At 40.8% G+C, this 22,298-nt stretch overlaps 2 protein-coding genes across 4 annotated transcripts in view; one reads left to right on the forward strand and one right to left on the reverse strand.

The window, feature by feature from the left end:
* Positions 1-3,350, forward strand: part of LOC101527925 (zinc finger protein OZF) — a 65,888-nt gene extending 62,538 nt beyond the window's left edge. The window contains exon 7 of the mRNA XM_058674410.1: positions 1,964-3,350. The gene's annotated coding sequence lies outside the window, so the exon portion shown is untranslated. The remainder of the gene's footprint in view (positions 1-1,963) is intronic.
* Positions 3,351-4,083: 733 nt separating this feature from the next.
* On the reverse strand, positions 4,084-20,883 carry ZNF382 (zinc finger protein 382). 3 transcript variants are annotated; one of them, XM_036492502.2, is made up of 4 exons: positions 20,690-20,883; positions 17,693-17,819; positions 17,284-17,376; positions 4,084-6,473 (listed from the first exon to the last, which is right to left on the reverse strand). In XM_036492502.2, the coding sequence occupies exons 1-4, from the start codon at positions 20,861-20,863 to the stop codon at positions 5,059-5,061; spliced, it is 1,809 nt and encodes a 602-aa protein (XP_036348395.2). In that variant the 5' UTR covers positions 20,864-20,883; the 3' UTR covers positions 4,084-5,058. The 3 variants fall into 3 exon arrangements, with proteins under 3 accessions (XP_036348395.2, XP_012785245.2, XP_058530381.1); XM_012929791.2 differs by having other exon boundaries at positions 17,693-17,844; positions 20,690-20,766; XM_058674398.1 differs by lacking the exon at positions 20,690-20,883 and adding an exon at positions 20,356-20,452.
* Positions 20,884-22,298: the final 1,415 nt, after the last annotated feature.

The following is a 22,298-nucleotide window of genomic DNA, read 5'->3' on the forward strand; positions in this document are numbered from 1 at the left end:
CAATACTGGGCTACTCTGCAGATTCTTTATCTTCCTCTCTTTCTCCCTTCCTTCCTTATTTTTTTTTTTAAAGATTTATTCCCTTTTATTAGAAGGTAAGATTATGGAGAGACAGAAAGATCTTCCATCTGTTGGTTCACTGCCCAAATGGCCACAGCAGCTGGAGCTGGCCAGGAGTCAGGTGCTTCTTTTGGGTCTCCCATATGGGTGCAGGGGCCCAAGGCTTTGGACCATCCTCTATTGCTTTCCCAGGCCACAAGCCGGGAGGCTGGATGGGAAGTAGAGCAGTCAAGATACCAGCTGGCGCCCACATGGGATCCTGGCACATGCAAGGTAAGGATTTAACCACTAGGCTACCACACTGGGACCGGATTTTTATCGGCTTCATTCTTATCTGCAGAATACCATTTTTTTAAAGATTAATTTTATGTAAAGTCAGATATATAGAGAGGAGGAGAGACAGAGGAAGATCTTATATCCATTGATTCATTTCCCAAACCGCTACAATGGTCAGAGCTGAGCCGATCCAAAGCCAGGAGCCTCTTCCAGATCTCCTGCATGGTTGCAGGGTCCCAAGGCTTTGGGCCATTCTCTACTGCTTTCCCAGGCCACAAGCAGAAAGCTGGATGGAAAGTGGGGCCACCGGGATTAGAACTGGTGCCCATATGGGATCCGGCGCATGCAAGGCAAGGACTTGCCACTAAGCTACTACACCGGAACCCAGAATACCAGATTTTACATACCTAGGAACCACAACGTAGTCAAGCTGAAAGAATAAAACTGTTACAATGACAGATAACATATAGAGTAAGAGCGTATAGATGGATGTGTGAGAAATAAGCATGTGTTACCTTTCTCATTAATTTTTTTAAGGACTTATTCTTGTTTTTTTTTTTAAGATTTATTTTTTATTACAAAGTCAGATATACAGAGAGGAGGAGAGAGAGAGAGAAAGATCCTCCGTCCGATGATTCACTCCCCAAGTGAGCCGCAGTGACTGGAGTTGAGCCAATCTGAAGCCAGGAGGACTTTAGCCGCTAGGCCACGCCACCGGGCCCCTAAGGATTTATTCTTATTGGAAAGGCAGATTTACAGAGGAGAGATTTTCCATCCACTGGTTCATTCCCAAGTAATCGCAACGACTGAATCTGAATCTGAGCTGATCCAAAGCCAGGATCCAGCTACCTCCTCCAGGCCTCCCACACGAGTGCAGGTTTCCAAGGCTTAGGGGCCATAAGCAGGGAGCTAGACGGGAAGTGGAGCAGCCAGGTTACAGATCGGTGCCATACGAGATCTTTCTGCATTCAAGGTGAGGATTTAGCCACTGAGACATTGTCTGAGCCCTATCTCACTAATATCTTTTTTTTAAGATTTATTTTTATTGGGCCCAGCACCGTGGCCTAGCGGCTAAAGTCCTCACCTTGAACGCCCCGGGATCCTATATGGGCACCGGTTCTAATCCCGGCAGCTCCACTTCCCATCCAGCTCCCTGCTTGTAGCCTGGGAAAGCAGTTGAGGATGCCCCAAATCCTTGGGACCCTGCACCCGCGTGGGAGACCGGGAAGAGGTTCCAGGTTCCTGGCTTTGGATCGGCACGCACCAGCCCATTGCGGTTCACTCCCCAGGCAGTTGCAACGGCTGGAGAAGGGCCGACCCAAAACCAGGAGCCTGGAGCCTCTTCCAGGTCTCCCACTCAGGTGAAGGGTCCCAAGGCTTTGGGCCGTCCTCTGATGCTTTCCCAGGCCACCAGCAGGGAGCTGAATGGGAAGTGGAGCAGCCCGGGATTCGAACTGGCACCCATATGAGATCCTAGCGCATGCAAGGCGAGGATATTAGCCACTGAGTTACTGCCTAGGGTCCTAATGTCTTAAACAGTATCAACCATGAGGATTATTCAGAATTCAAGTATGTGAAATGACTTAGTTGTTATTAACGAGCCTTCATCATCTGTCTTCTTGTGCAGGCATCACAGGCACATAAATTGGTTACAGCTGCAAAGATGAAGAGTATGAATGGTGTTACTATCACAGACTTACCAAGGTGGTGTCGCTCCCAGTGGTTCTGAATGTGCCACCTTCCAGCAGGAGTAACCAGAGCTTCCGTGGACAGTGATTTTTGAGAATACCAGTTAGTCACATATTGTCAGTTGAGTTGAACAGATTGGACCTGTTCTGTTTTTAAGTTTTCTTTAGGAGCAGACAGCTATTCTGTGAATGGGTTTGCCTTTTCTGCTCACAAGTTCTCAGCAAGCACCATACTTCTGGGTACTTACAGGATGCAAATAACAAGTATATGATATCTTACAGGACATAGCATTTTACTTGGCAGCAAAAAATAAAAACAAAAAAACAAGTGCAGAAATTGGCCAGTGACAATGAGATGAACGGATGTTAGCACATGAGATTTCCTATGTAAAGGACTGGAATAGCCTTCTGAAAGTACAGCCAGCGTGAACCCTCAAAGAACATATTTAGGAGGAAGGAGTACTATCCTCTAGAATGCAGTATGTACACACTTAGAGGTCTTCTTATACCACTATGTTGCATTAAGAATGCTGTTTGAGAATCAAGAGGTAAAGGCAAATTAACAAGGTGAATGTCACAGTACAAGTTTTGCTGTCATCTGCAAAGACAGCATCTCACACAGCACTGGTTCAAGTCCCAGCTGCTTCACTTCCGATTCATCTCCCTGCTAAGGCATCCCGGAAATTAGCAGATGGCTGCCACACATGTGGGAAGCCTACATGGAAATTCCAGGCTCCTGAAAGCCTAGCCCATGTATGGAGTGAACTAGCAGATGGAAGATCTTTCTGCCCCTTTCTCCCTCTGTAACTCTTCCTTTTGAATAAACAATCTTTTAAAAAAGCAAGTTAACTCCAGTATCTGGCATGAATGTGCTCTCCAAGCCAGTTGTGAAGCCCTACGCTGCAGTGGGTGCTGACCATTTGGAAGATACAAAGATGAGTGAAGTGTAATGTGTTACTGGTGTTGAGGTTGAGGTAAATTGAGGAACAAGTAAGTACTCCATGTGATCATGGCTAATAGGTATCATTGGGGGTAAGAGAGGAGGAGCTACTGCACATATAATTCAGAAGTGAATCCAAAGACATTTTCAAAGGGGCATAAATCAGGAGGTCTTGCTGATAATGGAGATTAAAACAAACCTAGAGTTTTTATTTATCTTTTAAAAGTTTACAAGCATTACAATTTACTGTATATGTATACTTCTAGTTTTACACATGCATAGATTCTTGTATCTATGACCACAAGCAGGATACAAAATGATTTCAATACCTCAAAGAATTTCCTCATGCACCCTGTGTAATCAGAGCTCCCCACCCTTCCAAACACTAGGCAACAACTGATATGTTCTTGAATTTTTTGCCCTTTTGAGGATGTCATATCCGCATCATTTAACATGTAATTTTTTATTGGGTTGCTTTACCATAACTCATTTGAAGTTTACTCGTGTTGTTGCATGTATAAGTTCATAATTTTACTTTTGTTTACGAGTATCCCCTTGTGTGGATGTTTCACAGCATATCCATTTAACTGCTGAAGAACATCTGGGTCATATACATGGGTGATTACATGTCATACATAAACCCTGATCTATTAGTGCTTTTTTCTTAATCACTAGGCCAAATGGCTGCCTCTTTGTGTGACTTTCTGATTTTAAAAAAGCTATTAACTGTGGCAAATGGCAACCATATATTTATTTTATTTGTGATACTATATGAAGATTTGCTGTGAAAAAATAAATCTTAAAAAATATTGGGGTTGGGCCTGGTGTGGCAGCCTTGTGGCTAAAGTCCTTGCTTTGCATATGCCAGGATCCCATATGGGTGCCAGTTCATATCCCAGCTGCTGCACTTGCCATCCAGCTCCCTGCTTATGGCCTGGGAAAGCAGTCCAGGAGGGCCCAAAGCCTTGGGACCCTGAACCCGCATGATAGACCTGCTCCTGGCTTCAGATCAGCTCAGCTCCGGTTGTTGTGTGGCCATTTGGGGAGTGAACCAGGAGATGGGAGATCTTTGTCTCTCCTTCTCTCTGTAAATCTTTCTGATAAAAAAATCTTAAATATTTGCATGATTATCAGGATCAAATTTCAGAACTTTAAAAAAAATGCTTGGGCTATGGTTACAAGCCCTTCATAAGTGTATTATATTCATAACTCCAGTTTTCATAATACCATTGATACAGCTTTCCTCAGCATTGATTTGCTGGTTTGAGCAAATGCTGATAATATTCATAGTTGTTCCCCTATAGACTAAATTATCTCATGCAGGTGGAAGCTCTGGGTTTTCTGCCGCCTATACCAAAGCTGACTAAACACACATCTGCATTTAGATCCAGCAATTCCACTCCCTAGCCATAAACAAGAGAAGTAGGTACATGTACACCAAAAGACAAATATGTTCTCAGAACCAATATTCATGATCCTAAGCCATAAACAATGTAAAAAGTCCAATAGTAGTAGAGTGGATAGATTGTGACACATTCAAATAATGGGATTCTAGACAGATTAAAAATAAATGAACACTGACCACATGCACTGATGATTAGGGAAATAATGACAAATGAAATAAGCCATATCAATGAATACATGACACATAATTAATATGAAGATTTATCATATCTAAAAGTTAATGTTAGAAATCAGAGTTGGTTAATTTTGAGGAGTTGACAACCAAGTTTTTTACATATTTGCAATAAGAAATACAGTTAACATATTCCTTGAAAGCACTTCTAGTCACAGTGTAATACAGGACCAGCTGCCAATTGGCCAATTACTGGCACACATACATATTGAAGTGGAAAAGCAATTTTTAAGTCTAGCAATTTGACCCAGGAGATTTTAGTTTGCTGAATTTAATATTAAAGTTGGGGTTTTCATTTTCATGACTTTGTCCTTTATCTAATGCAGCTGTGGCTTGTGTCTGTATTTATTGGGTAGCAAACAATAGGTAATACCTTAAACTGTTGAATACTATTACACTTGCAGACAACATCTGGTACAAGGTTAATTCTTAAAAGCATCCTCCCCCAATCACATCACTTATTGAATTCCCATGGCTTCTACTTTGTGTGTTTTCTGGTGGACAATGAGGTTTGACTTACAGCTGAAGAACTTTCCACATTCTTTACATTCATATGGTTTCTCTCCTGTGTGAGTCTTCTGATGACGGATAAGGTTTGATTTCCTACTAAAGGCTTTCCCACATTGTGGACATCCATTGGATTTCTCTCCTGTGTGTATTCTGTGATGAACAGTGAGAATTGCCTTCTGGCGGAAGGACTTCCCACATTCGTTACATATGTAAGGTTTCTCCCCTGTGTGAATTCTTTGATGGAGAGTGAGTGTTGTCTTTTGGCAGAAGGACTTCCCACATACGTTACAAATATAGGGTTTCTCTCCTGTGTGAGTTCTCTGATGCACAGTGAGGGTTGTCTTCTGGATAAATGCCTTCCCACACTCATTACACTGATAAGGTTTCTCCCCTGTGTGAGTTCTCTGATGGTCAATGAGGTATGACTTCTTTCTAAAGGCACTTCCACACTGAGTACATTCATAGGCCTTCTCCCCTGTGTGTGTTTTGTGATGTCTAGTGAGGGTTGCCTTCTGTCTGAAGGACTTTCCACAATCAATACAAACATAGGGTTTCCCCTCTATATGTGTTTTTTCATGAAGAGTGAGAGCAGTCTTCTGACGGAAGGCCTTTCCACACTGATTGCAAACATAAGGTTTCTCACCTGTGTGAATTCGCTGATGTTCTATGAGGTATGATTTCCTTCTAAAGCTATTCCCACAGTAAGGACATTGAAAAGGCTTCTCTTCTGTTTGAGATCTTTGATGCATAATAAAAATGGGTTTTCTGCAGAGGAATTTCCCATATTTGTTATATGCAGAAGGCTTCTTTTCCGTAAGATTGTGTGGATGGATGCCAAGATTTGGCTTTTCTAGGAAGGCAATTCCATCTTTATTGTATTCAAAGGTTCTTTCTCCTCTGTGAACTCTAGTATGTGTAAGTAGCATTTCTTTCATGAGGAAGGATTTTTCGCACTCATTATGTTTAAACTGTGGCTCTAAAGTTGGAACCTTCTGCTGGGGAACAGGCTCTGGTTGACCACTGTGATCCCTTCCTGTCTGTCCGTGCTGACTCACCACAGCTGCCATTTGCTCATGTTTAGTACTCAGGAGTGATTTCTCCCATCCATTACTCTCATCAGATTTCTCTCTAATTGGGTTTATATTTCGAATAGTTAATTCTGAATTATTTTTAAAAACTTTTCTATCAGATAGACATTCACAAAGTGTTTTGGAAATAATATGGGTTTTGCCTGCAGTAAGTATTTTCTCACAAATATTTTTCTCCTTAATTCTTTTGTGGTTGATGAGTATCACCGATCTAGACAGTTTGTCTCGGTATTCTTTGAACTTCACTAAAACATCTTCAGCTTTCCCATCTTTTTCTAGAAAAAATAAAATTAACAGCACTGTAAATTTCCATATACATGCTCTAGATTGGATGTTTACACCAACAACCCAAGGTGGAACAATCTGTCCTGCTGTTGTGTTCTACAGAAAGTCCAGAATAAATTACCTTGAGTCAGGGAAAACATACTACATAAACAAAAATAAATAAATATTGCTACATAGTTAGTAAAGAAAAATAGGTGTAAGTAAAGAACACGCAAATTTTTGACCTGTTGCATTTAATAAACTACAACAAAAAATGATAATAGTCACAAGGATAAATGAAGACAGAAAATAATGAATAAGGGGATCATTTGTAGAAGTAAGAATATAGAGATAAAAAGACAAGCCCATTTCAAGGGTGTAAACAGTAAGCAAAAGCCTAAGAAAATTTAGGCAGACTAAAATCTGTATATCTCCTAATATAGTAAGGTTCTTTTTTAAATATTTATTCTTACTGGAAAGAGGAAGCAGAGAGAGATCTTCCATCCACTGGTTCAGTCCCCAAATGGCTGCTACAACTATAGCTGACCTAATTGGAAGCTAGCAAATTCCTCTGGGTCCCCCCCAACAGATGCAGGGTCCCAAGGCTATGGGCCATCCTCCACTGCTTTCCCAGGCCATAAGCAGGGAACTGGATCAACAGTGGAACAGACTGGAATAAGACTGGCACCCAAATGGAATGCTGGTGCCTTCAAGGAGATGATTAGCCAACTGAGCCATTGCACCAGGCCCATGTTGTAAGATTCATTTTTTTCTTATTCCTATTTGACTCAACTATCACAAATGAATTTTAAAAAGCTAATTGTATAGTATTTACAGAAACACTAATCTATACTCTAGCTCTTTTTTTTTTTAAAGATTTATTTATTTTTATTGGAAAGTCAGATATACAGAGAGGAGGAGGGACACAGAGAAAGATCTTCCGTCCATTGATGCACTCCCCAAGCAGCCGCAACTCCTGGAGCTGAGCCGATCTGAAGCCAGGATCCAGGGGCTCTTCCGGGTCTCCCACACGGGTGCAAGGTCCCAAGGCTTTGGGCCGTCCTTGACTGCATTCTCAGGCCACAGGCAAGGAGCTGGATGGGAAGCAGGTGGGCCGGGATTAGAACCGGAGCCCATATGGGATGCCAGGGCTTTCAAGGTGAGGACATTAGCTGCTAAGCTATCGGGCCTGGCCTTATACTCTAGCTCTTAACTATTCATATTCTATGATTTGTTGTCTCTGGAAAACAGTTAATCAGAAAAAGAAATTTTCATTAAGAATTATAAAATAAGGGTCTGGCATAATAGCCTAGTGGCTACATCCTCGCTTTGCCTGCTGGGACTCCATGTGGGTGCCAGTTCATGTCCTGGCTGTTCCGCTTCCCATCATACCTCCCTGCTTGGGAAAGCAGTAGAGGATGGCTCAAAGCTGTGGGACCCTGCACCCTCATGAGAGACCTGGAAGAAGCTCCTAGCTCCTGGCTTCATATTGGCTTAGCTCCAGGTGTTGCGATCATTTGGGGAGTGAATCAGCAGACAGAAAATCTTCCTTTCTTTCCCTCCTTGTCTCTGTAAAACCAACTTTCAAAGAAAATGATTTAGATTCTTTAAAAAACAGAATTATAAGATAAACCAGAAGACAAAGTATAGTTAAAACATAAATATTAACACTGTTACATTTTGAGTGTTGCTACTATAAATTTTCTTCTTCCAGAAACAGTAATGAAATTCTATACATTGAATGACTATCTGTCCCATCTTTTTTTTCCTTCCAATTTGCTGAGTTACTTTCTTTTTTAAAGGTAATTGTTGTTTTTTTTTTTTTTTTTAATCGGAAAGTCAGATATATAGAGGAAGAGAGACACAGAGGAAGATCTTCCATCCGATGATTCACTCCCAAAGCAGTCGCAATGGCCAGAGCTGAGCTGATTCGAAGCCAGGAGCTAGGAGCCTCCTCCGGGTCTCCCACGTGGGTGCAGGGTCCCAAGGCTTTGGGCCATCTTCAACTGTTGCTTTCCGAGGCCACAAGCAGGGAGCTGGATGGGAAGCAGGTCGGCTGGGATTAGAACCGGCACCCATATGGGATCCTTGTGCGTGCAAGGCAAGGACTTTAGCCCCTAGGTAACCATGCTAGTAGGCCCACTTTTTTTTTTTTTTTTAAAGGATTTACTTATTTTTATTGTAAAGGTAGATATGCAGACATTAAGATCATCTGTCCAATGGTTCACTCCCCAAGTGGCCATGATGGCCGGAAGCTGGGCTGATCCAAAGCCAGGAGCCAGGAGCTTCTTCCGGGTCTCCTATTTGGGTGCAGGTTTCCAAGGCTTTGGGCCATCAACTACTTTCCCAGGCCACAAAGTGAAATAGAACAACCAGGACACAAACTGGTAGGATCCTGGAATGTGAAGGGGGAGGATTTCGCCACTGAACCACCTTAACAGGCCCAAATTATTTTTTTGTCTTTACAAAAGATGAATTCGGGCCAGGCGGTGTGGCCTAGCAGCTGAATACCTCGCCTTGAATGTGCCGGGATCCCATATGGACGCTGGTTTTAATTGCAGTTGTTCCAGTTCCCATCCAGCTCCCTGCTTGTGGCCTGGGAAAGCAGTCGAGGACGGCCCAATGCTTTGGGATCCTGCACCCGTATGGGAGACCCGGAAGAATTTCCTGGTTCCTGGCTTTGGATCGGCACAGCACTAGCCGTTGCGGTCACTTGGGGAGTGAATCATCGGACGGAAGATTTTCCTCTCTCTCTCTCCTCTCAATAAGTCTTTTAAAAAAAAGATGAATTCAAGTTTTCTTTCAAATATAGCAACATATGTTAACTCTGCTGTTGTTTAATTTATGTAGGGTACTGATTGACCTTAAATACTATTTTATTATAAATGCTTGCCCATATTTTACTATTGTTAGCTTACTGCCACCCATATCTGATGTGACAGTTTTAAAGATAAATTTGTCTTAGCAATTATTTGCCTCTTTTTTTCTAATAGACCTGTACTGGCTGGAGATAGTCAATGTGTCTTTCAAAAGGTAGACAGGTAATACTGATCCACATATATTTATGCAATGGAACAACACCTTGGTCATAAAAAGAATACTACTGATACACAGTGATCACAGGGAGAAACTTCATACAATCTGAATGTAACCTTTATGCAAAAGAACATATATTGCAAAATTCCACTTATGTGCAGTTCTAGAAAACAGATAACTAATCTGTATTGGTAAGGTTACAATACTTTCCTAAGAACCTCAAATACTTCCAAGAACATGTGACTGTCCATTTTTCCATAGAGCCTTCACATGCTACCCTTTATTATCTGGTTTGTTTTAAGTGGGCATATAATTATGGTCATAATTATCCATTTCAGGAAACCTTTGTTTTTGTTTTAGAGATTTATTTATTTCCATTGGAAAGTAAGATTTACAGAGAGGAGAGACAGATCTTCCAAAGTGGCTGCAATGGCGTGCGCTGAGCTGATTTTTTTTTTTTTTTTTTTTAAAAGATTTATTTTATTTTTATTACAAAGTCAGATATACTGAGAAGAGGAGAGACAGAGAGGAAGTGGAGCTGCCGGGATTAGAACCAGCGGCCATATGGGATCAAAGCGAGGACCTTAGCCACTAGGCCACGCTGCCGAAGAACCCGCTGAGCTGATTTGAAGCCAGGAGTCAGGAGCCTTTTCCAGGTCTCCCACACAGGTGCAGGGTCCCAAGGCCTTAGGCCATCCTTTACTTTTTTCCCAGGCCACTAACAGGGAGTTAGATGCAAAGTGGAGCCAGGACATGAACTGGCACCCATATAGGATACTGGCCCATGTAAGTCACGGACTTTAGTCACTAGGTTATCATGCCAAGCCCCCATTTCCAGAAATCTTTTCAGCTGGCATTCTAGAGCGACGGGTTGAGCTGTTGCCTGTGACAGCAGCATCCCGTAGCTGACTCCCAGGCCTGAGCCTGGGCTGCTCACTCAGCTCCCCACTGTTGCACCTGACAAAGCAGCAGATGACAGCTCCTGTAGTGGCGTTGCTGCCATCCATGTTGGCAGACCTGGATGGACCATTTGGAGAGTGAATCACTGGATGGAAGATACTTCTCTCTCTGTCTCTCTGCCTTATAGACTTCTTTGAAAGGCAGATTTTTAAGGAGAGACACAGAGAGATGACCTTCCATGCACTGGTTTACTCCCCAAATGGCTTTAATGACCAGAGCTGAGCTGATCCGAAGCAGGGAGGTGGAAGTCTCTTCTGGGTCTCCCACGGGGGTGCAGTGACCCAAACACCTGAGCCATGCTCTGCTGCTTTCCCAGACGATGAGCTGGGCGAACTGGATCCAAAGTGGAGCAGACAGGACACAAGCCAGTGCTCACTGGATGCCAGCATGATGGGTAGGAATTATTTTGCTCGGCCACTGAACAGGCCCAACAGCCAATTTTTTTTCTAAAAGAAATCTTCTAGCAACCTGAAATTTTAACATTCCTATTTTATATAAAATGCTTCAGATAACATTACTGCTTTCCCAACTAAAACTTATGTTTTTGGAAGTCAATGTTTACTGATTATCTTATTTAAAATCTTCTGAGTAAATGTTAATACTGTATGTTCTAGAAGTAGACAGTTAATAGTTTGAGATCATGGCAAGGTTTATGTAGTATCTTATGAAATTTTCATGAGTAATCATAAAATAATTAAGACTATCTGTGTTAAGTTGATATAAGTGGGGGAAAAAAGCTTTATGAATTTATTTGGAACAGTAATTGTTTCATAATTATCTGCCTAAAGATAGTTCCCCAAATGTTCTTCATAACCTGAAACCTCAGAGTCATGCAAAGCGATAAACATTTGTTTATAATTTATATAGAAGGTAAACTACTGAAACTTTGGTTTTTGAAGTTTAAGTTTACATACTTCTGGCTTATAAAAATAAGGCAGGTTAAATATGTCGGGGTCTGTTAAACACTAAAAATGTGTATTATGAATAAACAAAGTTACAAGACGATAATCCATAACAAGTATTGGTCTACTCCACCATGCTGTTACACACCATGATGTTTGTAGTTTCACTGTTAAAAAATGCTCAAAAATTATTGTCAATATATGTAGTTAAAACTATAAGAAGTAAGAGTGAAAAGGAAAAGAATCTATAAAGTTTGCAGGGAAAGTGGAATGTGTTTTTGTTATGCAAAATAACTCAAAATATAAAGGATGGATTTTTACTAAGTGAGAGAGCAGTTCTGTATGACAGCAGTGCCTGGATGGATATAAAAAACTGTTTCCACAGGGAAAATACAGCAAGAAAGAGCGTATCTTAATTTATTATCCTGAATAGCCTATTTGGCTAATACCTAATGGATTTGTTATGAGGTTTGAAAATGAAGATATCAATAATATACCAGCATGAATGCTAGAATTTGGTCACAATGACCATTTTTTGAAATACTGACCTGATCTTATTCAAATATCTTTTAATGTTTTTTTACAAGTAACCTGCCTAAAAAAATAAAGATTCTGTGTCAGAACAATGTCCTGTGCTTTATGTTAATGATTATGATGTAAGAAGACATACACAAACACTTACAGATAGCTCATCTGCTGGTGCACTATTCAAATGCCCACAATAGCAAGGGGCAGGCCAGGTCAAAGTAACGACCCAGGGACTCAATCCAGGTCTCCCATGTGGGTGGCAAGGATCGAGTTACTGGAACCATCACTTCTGCCTCCCTGTGTACACTTTACCAGGAGGCTGAATAGCAGGCATGGCCATGGTATAGGCCTAGGTATTCTGCTATGGGATGTAAATATCTGTAGTGGCATCTTTGCTTTTAAAGATTTATTTATTGGGCCCGGTGCTGTGGCCTAGCGGCTAAAGTCCTCGCCTTGAACGCACCAGGATCCCATATGGGTGCCGGTTCTAATCCCAGCAGCTCCACTTCCCATCCAGCTCCCTGCTTGTGTCCTGGGAAAGCAGTCGAGGACGGCCCAAAGCTTTGGGTTCCTGCACCCGCGTGGGAGACCTGGAAGAGGTTCCTGGTTCCCGGTTTCAGATCGGCTCAGCACCGGCCGTTGCGGCTCACTTGGGGAGTGAATGATCGGACGGAAGATTTTCCTCTCTGTCTCTCCTCCTCTCTGTATATCTGACTTTGTAATAAAAAAAAAAAATAAATAAATCTTTAAAAAAAATAAATAAAGATTTATTTATTCAGCCAGCATGGTCACTCACCAGGCTAATCCTCTGCCTGCAGTGCTGGCATCCCTTATGAGTGTTGGTTCTGGTCCCTACACCTATGTGGGAGACCTGAAGATGCTCCTGGCTCCTGGCTCTGGATCATTTCAGCTTTGGATGCTATGGCCATTTGGGGAGTAAACCAGTGGATGAAAGCTCTCTCTCTGTTTCTCCTACTTTTTGTAACTCTGCCTTTCAAATATAAATAAAAGAAATTGGGCCTGGCACAGTGGCCTAGTGTCTAAAGTCCTTGCCTTGCATATGCCAGGATCCCATATGGGCGCCATCTAATCCTGGAAGTTCCACTTCCCATCCAGCTCCCTGCCTGTGGCCTGGGAAAGCATCAGGGGACGGCCCAAAGTCTTGGGACCCTATGCCTGCACAGGAGACCCAGAAGAGGCTCCTGGCTCCTGGCTTCGAATTCCTGCCGTTGTGGCCACTTAAGGAATGAACCAGTGGACAAAAGATTTTTATGGCTTTCTCTCCTTCTCTCTGTATATCTGCCTTTATACATAAAAATTACAACACATGTTTTACAATAAAACATATATGTTTTATATATATGTAAATAAAATCCATGCCCTGGCCCAGCACCATTGCCTAATGGCTAAAGTCCTCACCTTGTATGTGCCGGGATCCCATATGGGGGCCGCTTCGTATCCTAGCTGTTCCACTTCTCATCCAGTTTCCTTTTTGTGGCCTGGGAAAGCAGTAGAGGATGTCCCAAAGTCTTAGGACCCTGCACCCGAATGGGAAACCCAGAAGTTGTTCCTGGCTCCTGGCTTCAGATTGGCTCAGCTCAGCTCAGGGCCTTGCAGCCACTTGGGGAGTTAACCAGAGGCTGGAGATCTTTCTGTCTCTTACCTCTGTAAATCTGCCTTTCCAATAAAAATAAATATTCAAAAAATCCATAGCATTCTCAATAAAAACTGTAACTATGTAAGAAAGACTATCCAGAATCTAAAAAAGTGAATTGATGAAAAATCAAGTTAGTACTAAACATAAGGAAAAAATTTTGAATTTGTTTCTTCCAAATGTAGAGAACAGCTAAGACTATTAACTCTCACCACTTCTATTTAACACTTTAAAGTAGATCCTATGCAATATATTAAGGAAATAAGTAAAAGTAATAAAGTTTGGAAAAGTATAGTGAAAAATTTCCCCCAGAAGACATATTTTTATGTAGATAATCTAAAGAAATATACCTAAAAATAAAACCTAGCACAATCAGAATTATTCAGTTAGTACATACAGATCAATAATTGTTATAAATAACAAACTCAAAAAAATTTTAAAAAGTCAACATATACAATAGTATCAAAAATATTAAAAGCTTAGAGATAATGAACAATTTGTGAAATTGTATACTGAGAATAATAAAATACTGATGCCAAATATAACAGAAGTGGATTGAAATGAAAAGCTATTATATGGTTATGGATTCAAATTTGCTAAAATGTCAGCTTTTACCAATAGAACTTTCAGCATATTCTTTGAAAAAATTCAAGACGTTGATTATAAAATGTACTTGAAAATGAAATGATCTAGAATAGCCAAATCAAATTTTGAAAATAAACTCAAAGACTGGCTTAGACTTCAGAACTTATTATTAGATTACAAAAATCAAAGACCAGGTGGTATTAGCAGTATGGCTTAAAATGCATCAATGGAAAGAATGGAGATTCCAAAAATAGATTAAGATAAAAATGACCCTCAAGCAGTTTTTATATATGATCACTAAAGCAATCCACAAATGGTGATGGAACAAATTTCTTTCTCTTGGAAGAAAATAAATTCTGAAATCCTACTTCATGGCATAAACAAAATTTAACAAGAGGTAAAACAGCAAAGTAATAATAAGAGCAAAATGTATACATATTGCATTGTTAAAAGAAAATACAGGGAGCTGTCATCACAACCTAGAATAGACAGAAACTTCTTTGAGACATCAAGCTAATTGTACAAGAAAAAAAATTATAAAATGCAGACTTCATCAAGGTAAAAAACTTCTGCTCATCCAAAGATAACACTAAAATGAATAAACCAGACTAGGGGACATATTTGAAGTACACATAGATGGAACCAAATATTTTTATTTTAATATATTAAGATTTCTGACTACTCAAAGAAAAATTGTAATACCCAGTTAGATTGATAAAACAGTTGAACAATTTTGATATAGCAAGCATTAGCATCATTTGTCTTAAGGAAATATATATTAAAATCATAAAGATACACTATCAAAATGGTGTGAAAGAAAATAACAATAAATGGAAAAGAGAATGTGAGGCATACATACTACGCGTGAAAGTCCGAAATGATGCAATAATGTTTTAAAACTGGAAGCTTCTAAAAAAAAAAAAAACACAGCTTGAAATCTACACATGCCTGTGGGGATATCCATGAAACACTGTGAACCCAAGGTCTCAGACACTCACAGCAGACTGGAAATGCTGCAGGAGAACAAACTTCCTCCTGGGACTGTGGGCAGCCTTCCTGGCAAAGCATGACTGGGGGTGTGGGAGGCACCTCACTCTCTCTTGTCTTCCTTTAGTGCTTGTGGCCTAAATGTATCTGAGTACAAGTTTGTTACGTTCCTTTTCTTATTAGATCTGTTTGTTTACCAGTATTGGTTTCTGTAACTCACGTTTGCTATACTGTTGCCTGAAGCCTGGTGATGGTCTCCCAAATTCCTTGTGATCTGTCTTTAGAGTGACTTGTATGCTATTTAGTTAACTAGTAACTTTTACCTGTCTGCTTGCCCTGCAAAAATCTTAGTATAAAGATGCCCAGAAAAACTCAATAAAGTGTGCACTGGTTCAGCTTGCCTTTGCATCCCCTGTGTCCTGATTCTTCTTGGCATTATCATCACACCTCGAGTCTAAGTCCCCCCAAGAGGGACCCCCAAAACCTGCCTTATAAGTTAGCAATATCATCACCAGGTATTTATGGAGGAGATATAAACATATCTCCAAGAAGATCCTTATGAGAGTGTTTATAGACTTTAATTCATTATAAGCCCCAAACTGGAAACATATCAAATGTCTACCAAACAAAGGTACAAAAAGAGAGTAGTGAATTCATACAACTGGATATTATTCCACAATTAAAATAACTACTTATTCATGCAAGCACGTGTGTAAATCTCTAGACATTAAGTTCAGGGAAAGAAAGCAGACATGTGGAAGGTCTAGAATAGAAGAAATTAACCTACACTGGCAAAAATCACAGCCATGATGATCACAGATGGAGACTGACTTGGGAGAGGTGTGAAGCAACTAAATGGGTTCATGGAAGCATTCTTGGGTTTGACTTGTGTGTAAGGATACAGGAGTTTATACTTCTGTTCTACTCTAAGGACTTTACACTTAGAATCTCTGTGAGTGATACCGACCAAGTGTGTAAGAGATGCTTGGCAAGGTAATAGCAGCCAATATCTTTATAAGCACAAGGCAAATACAGAAGAAGTTAACACAGGAATTGAGATACAAAGCTGTCATTTAGATTTCACAGGCATAAATGGCAACCAGTTCTATGTACAGATTTCAGGATCTGAAAAGGATGTTCCCAGCACGGCTAGCCTGGCTACTACTAATACTACTACTAGTAATAATGATGATGATGATGATGATGATGATGATGATGACAGGTGTTGGTGAAAATGTGCAGCAGTTAGACTCCTACACTATTATGGGAAAATGGTGCAACTGCTAAGTAAAAAACTATGGTGATTCCTCAGTAACTAAATATACAATTACTATATGATCCAGCAGTTCTACTTCTTGGTGTATACCTAAAAGAGTTGAAAGCAGGGCTTCAAACCGATATTTGTACATTCCTGCTCATAGTAATATTCTTTCTAGTAGTCAAATGATTAGGGTAGCCCATGTTATGTGTCCACCAATGGATGAACAGATAAGCAAAGTATAATTTCTATATATGCTTCTATGTGATACTTACATAACTCATGATACTTGTATGTATATAAATATACACATACAGAGGGCTGTGAATTAATCTTAAAAAAAGGAAAGACATTCTATTTTTGGAAATAAGATAGTTTCCCAAAAGCAGCACAGGATGACCCAAAGCTTTGGAACCCTGCACCCACATGGGAGACTCAGAAGAAGTTCCTGACTCCTGGCTCCAGACTGGCTCAGTTGTGGACATTGCAGCTATTTGGGGAGTGAACCAGCAGATAGAAGATATTCCTTTCTGCCTCTCCTTCTTTCTGAAAATCTGTCTTTCAACGAAAATAACTAAAACTTTGAAAAAAAAAAAAAAGATAGTCCCCCACATGCAAGGGATACTTAACAGCAGTCAAAAGGACAGAGACAAAGTAGAATAATGGTTGGTAGGGACTAAGGTGTGTGAGTAAAGCAAGTTACTGTGAAATGCTTTCAAAGTTGCGAAACAGGTGACAGCAGTCCTACAACGTGAATTATTCAATGCCACTGAACCCTGTTTTTAAAAATGTTTGCAATAGTAACAAATATATGCTTTACCACAACTTAAAAACAAATTGATCCCTAGAAATATTTAAGATTTAGCTACCCAAGATTGAAGGGTCACTGGACGTTATCTGTGCAGACTCACCTGGGTGGCTCTGGCTTGGGAAGATTCTCTCATCCCACAGCTTTTCTCCTTGTCCCAACTTGCTGATCATATCAGGCTCAGTCACGTAAAACCCTGATAACAGAAAATTACACTTGGTCTCAGCTTCAAAACTATTGAAATGAACACACTGCTGGGGCCAGCGTTGTTGGTGTAGCAAATTAAATGACTACTTGTGATGCAGGCATCCCTGATGGGTGCCCATTCAATTCCCAGCTGCTGCTCCATTTCCTCTCGGCTCCCTGCTAAGGCTACTGGGAAAGCAGCAACAGATGGTTCGTGGCCATGGGGGATTCATCATCTCTAACTCCAGCCACTCAAAGTGCTACATGTTTGAGGAATCCTCCAAGGCAGAAGCATGATACAGACATGTTCAAGAAGTATTTCTTACCCACAGAGATGAAATGCCAGTAGTTTTCCAACATCACATCCCTGTAGAGGGCCTTCTGAGTGGGGTCCAGCTGTTGCCACTCCTCCTGGCTGAAGTCCACACTGACGTCCTTGAATGACACCGACCCCTGTAAGGGCATACTCTAGTTCATCCTAAAGTGATCGGACATGGGTGAGAACTCGATAATGGAGATCTAGCTCTGACCATCTTCAGTAGTCAGACTGGTTTTCTTAGTCTGTGTTTCATGCTGTGGAAGATTTTCTCTGAAAATGCATTCTTCACTATTTATTATCTCATGCTGAAAATAAATAGCAAGATCACACTGTCTCCTGACTGTATCTAGTTGCTTGGTAAATCAAAATTATAAAGCTTTGCTTATAAAGCAGTTTTATATTCACAATGAAATTTTATTTGAGTAGGAATATAAGGCTTCAACTTTTTAAAAATCCACAGTTAATAAATCAAGAACTAGCAAAAAGTACAGTAAGTTAGGAAACAGTCTTTGGGCTTAAAGAAGGAAAAGTAGAGGCCAGTGCAGTGGCTCAACAGGCTAATCCTCCACTTGCAAGCCCGAGTATCCCATATGGCTACTGGTTCGTGTCAGGTTGCTCCACTTCCCATTCAGCTCTTTGCTTATTGCCTGTGAAAGCAGTAGAGGTTGGACCAAAGTCTTGGGACCCTGCACCTACATGGGACTCCCAGAAAAAGCTCCTGGCTTCTGTTTTTGGATTGGCTCACCTCTGGCCATTCTGGTCATCTGGAGTGAACCAGCAAATGGAAGATCTTTCTGTCTTTCCTTCTCTCTTTAAATCTGATTTGCCTTTCCAATAAAAATAATAAAATCTTCTTTTTAAAAGATTTATTTATTTTTATTGGAAAGACAGATATACAGAGGAGGAGAGACAGGGAGGAAGATCTTCCGTCCGATGGTTCACTCCCCAAGCGGATCCCATATGGGATTCTGACACATTCAAGGCGAGGACTTTAGCCCCTAGGCCACTGAGCCGGGCCTGAAATAATAAAATCTTAAAAGAAAAAAAAAAATCAAGAAAATTGGGCCTGTTGCCGTAGCCTAGTGGCTAAAGTCCTCACCTTGCACACACAAGGATCCTAAATGGGTGTCGGTTCTAATCCCAGTGGCTCCATTACCCATCCAGCTCCCTGCTTGTGGCCTGGGAAAGCAGTCAACGATGGACCAAAGTCTTGGGACCCTGCACCCTCTTGGGAGACCCAGAAGAGGAAGTTCCTGGTTCCTGGCTTCGGATTGGCTCAGCTCCAGCCATTGCGGCCGCTTGGGGAGTGAATCAAAAGATGGAAGATCTTCCTCTCTGTCTCTCCTCCTCTCTGTGTATCTGACTTTGCAATTAAAAAAAAAAAAAATCAAGAAAACTAGGGGAAGCTTAATGTTTGTTCAATGGGAAAGACAATTGTGTAATCACTGTTCAAGCTGCCTTCTAGATGAAGGTAGTATTACGGAGCTGACAGTGGACAGCTAGTTTGTATTTAAAGTTCTGCAACAGAATTAGGTATAAATTGGTTGTGCGGACAAAAAGGAGAGGCATGGTTATAGGGAGTCACTATTTTCTAAGATATTCATTGATTTGAGAAGTGTAGAGAGAGCTCCCAACTGTCAGTCCACATTCTAAATGTCTGCAACAGCAAAGGTTGGATCCGGACTTCCCTCAAGGGTGGCTGAATCCCAATACTGTGTGCCACTTGAGCCATCACCCACTGCCTCCCAGGGCTCATTAGCAGGGAATTAGCATTAGGAGAGGAGTTGGGATTTAGATGATCCAATATGGCATGTGGGCATTTTAATTGCTAGGTTGAATACTCACCCTGGCATTTGGGTTATTTATCTAAGCAAGTGCATGGTCAGTGAAACTATAAAAGGGAAATGGGAAACAGAAGAAAGATCAGGTTGGACCAAAACTGGTAATGAGGTCAACCTTGGAAATGTATAGAACACACAGGTCGAGACAGCTAACGCAGGTTTCATGTATGGTTCTAAGACATTGGACGGAAGTCTAGAAAGGACAGCAATATTTGAGAGTCACTAGAATCAGATACATGTGGCCTTCAGAACAAACATTGTACATAGAGAAGACCATGAAGAGACTGAGTTAGTATTCAGAAAAAATCAATAGCTTCAAGTTTGGTAGTTCAAGAGGAATTTTCTGAAAGATATGAAAATAGGACCACTTTTAATATAAGGTAGATTATTTCAAGATCAGAATATCCTGCACTGGCATATAAAAATTAAACCAAAAAGGACACATCTATTATAGCATTGGAATACTGGAAAAGTTTTTACTGGTAAGCCATGATTTGCAGGAATTGCTAGCAGGCATGGATAAAACAGGAAAATTAGAAAGGAAACATAAGATGTCAGTCTTCTTAAAAAAAAAATTTTTTTTTTTAATGTCAGTCTTCTTTACAAGTTTGCAGCCAAATCTTTATGCTGAAAACAAAACAGGACATCTTCTAATAAACAAATAATATGATCTACTAATTCTACTTCCTATTGTATTATTGCAAAGCCTAGGTTAGTGGAGTTGAAGTATTTCCATGACTGCTGCTTGACTGGTCAGTTAATCCCAAATGTGTGCTGAACAAGGTGCATTCACTCAAACACCCTATTCCCGTTTAAATCAAGATATTACCATTTTGTTCCAGCTGCCTTTTCATGAGAAGACTGAGGAAGATGAATGATGCACCAAGCACAAGGTACACTCCAGAAATGCCTCCAGATGCACAAACCAGGAACAAAGTTAGGAACAGTGAGGTACCAGGGTACAACATTTAGTGCGGAGCAACCCTAAGAGTACTCCGCAGATGTTGCACCCCACACCCTGTGCTCACCCAACTCTATGCTGGGCCCTTAAAGGAGACCAGCTTCAGGGAAGCAAATCCTGTTATAAACAGATTGAAGGACAGGAATACAAATGCTCACATACCTTGAAAGAAAGGATAAAAAGAAAGGAAACATCTTCTCACCAGAGGCATGGCTTGGAGACCTGTAAGGGAAGTCCCTTCTCTTCTGAGTTCTTCTTTGAGAGAAGGGAAGAGTCTTAAAAAAAACAAAGAAGGAAGAATGTAAGAAACTAACTCTAGGGCCTGGCACAACAGCATAGTGGCTAAAGTCCTCGCCTTGATGCACCGGAATCCCATATGGGCGCCAGTTCGTGTCCTGGTGGCCCCACTTCCCATCCAGCTCCCTGCTTGTGGCCTGGGAAAGCAGTCGAGGATGGCCCAATGTTTTGGGACCCTGCACTCGTGTGGGAGACCCGGAAGAAGCTCCTTGCTCCTGGCTTTGGATTGGCTCAGCTCCAGCTGTTGTGGCCACTTGGGGAGTGAACCATTGGATGGAAGATCTTCCTCTGTCTCTCCTCCTCTCTGTATATCTGTCTTTCCAATAAAAATAAATAAATGTTTTTAAAAAGAAGCCAACTCTACTTAGATCTCCCAGAATAATTTTCACTGTTCAGCACTCACCAACCCTGCCTAATCTTCAGAAATCCAAGTTAATGGGAAAATGAACAAACCCTGCTCACTCCCCAATGCAAGGAATGTCTCTAGGTAAGGTAGGATGGATTGGGGGACCCTGCTGTGGTGTGCAGAGAGGAAACATTGTGTTTTCTTCACTGCAGTTGTACCATCTCCCACAGAGCATAGCTTCTGTATTTCCAAATTGCTCTTTGTGGACTTCCTGGCAATTTACACTCATGTGAATACATTCCCATGTCCTGATGAATACAACCTTTACCTATTAGATCTGCATTGTAGTCTTAATATACACATTTCTTATTTTAAGAAAGAATAAGCCCTTAATAACTTTAGAGATATTCCTTATTTCTTTTCACTAACACTGAAAAGACTTTGTACCATGTCTGTTTTCTTAAGTAGTTGACATTATCTTGTTTTTCAACTTAGGAAATTAATCATTTCTCTATTTCAATTTGCAGATATTTTTTCTTCTGTTTCTGATATGACTATTAGTGTGATATGGCCTTGTCAAGATTTCTCCCCTATAAATTGTTTATCAGCAACACATATTGTATCATCTGTATATCCTGATTTTATAGGAAATGCCATCCTTATCCTGTAGTACGTTTCCATATATGTTGCAGAATGTCTGGAGTTCTTAATTTTCTACTCCATCTCTTACTTACCTGTCACAATAATTAAGCAGCACAATTACTGAAATTAAGCATTATTTATGATTAAATTACTGATAACTAATTTAAGGTGAAGTATGGAATAGAAGTTTACAGGAATCTAGGTATGAATGGAAACTGACTGGGTCCCCTGCACTCGGTAGGATTGAGAGAGGATATTCTGCTAAATGTAAAGTAGTGCTTGCTGCGATGAGTATTTTAGCTGGGGGGAAAAATGTTTTACTCACCGAAATGAGACTACTTTATCCTTAAAAGTGTACCAAGTACTTTGACTAGTATGCCTGTAGAAGCTACGAGCTGCCACTGATTTTATCTGGAAGCAGCTAGTCTCATCCCTGACAGTACTGAAAATGGCAGCTACACCTACAAACTTTATTCCTCCATGTTTACCACGGAACCCCAGTGAGTCCAACACACTAGTTCCAGTT

The sequence above is a fragment of the Ochotona princeps genome, chromosome 16 (assembly GCF_030435755.1).
Source record: "Ochotona princeps isolate mOchPri1 chromosome 16, mOchPri1.hap1, whole genome shotgun sequence".
Classification (NCBI taxonomy): Eukaryota; Metazoa; Chordata; class Mammalia; order Lagomorpha; family Ochotonidae; genus Ochotona; species Ochotona princeps.

Bases quoted from the DNA above. Each gene is read 5' to 3' on its own strand.
- ZNF382 (XM_036492502.2), bottom strand. From the start codon at position 20,863: ATGGGATTCCGGTGCATCAAGGCGAGGACTTTAGCCACTATGCTGTTG. The intron at 17,820-20,689 runs GTGAGAAGATGT...ATGCCCTTACAG, and splicing joins GTCTCCAAGCCATGCCTCTG to GGGTCGGTGTCATTCAAGGA. The intron at 6,474-17,283 runs GTGAGTCTGCAC...TATTTTTTCTAG, and splicing joins CCCAAGCCAGAGCCACCCAG to AAAAAGATGGGAAAGCTGAA.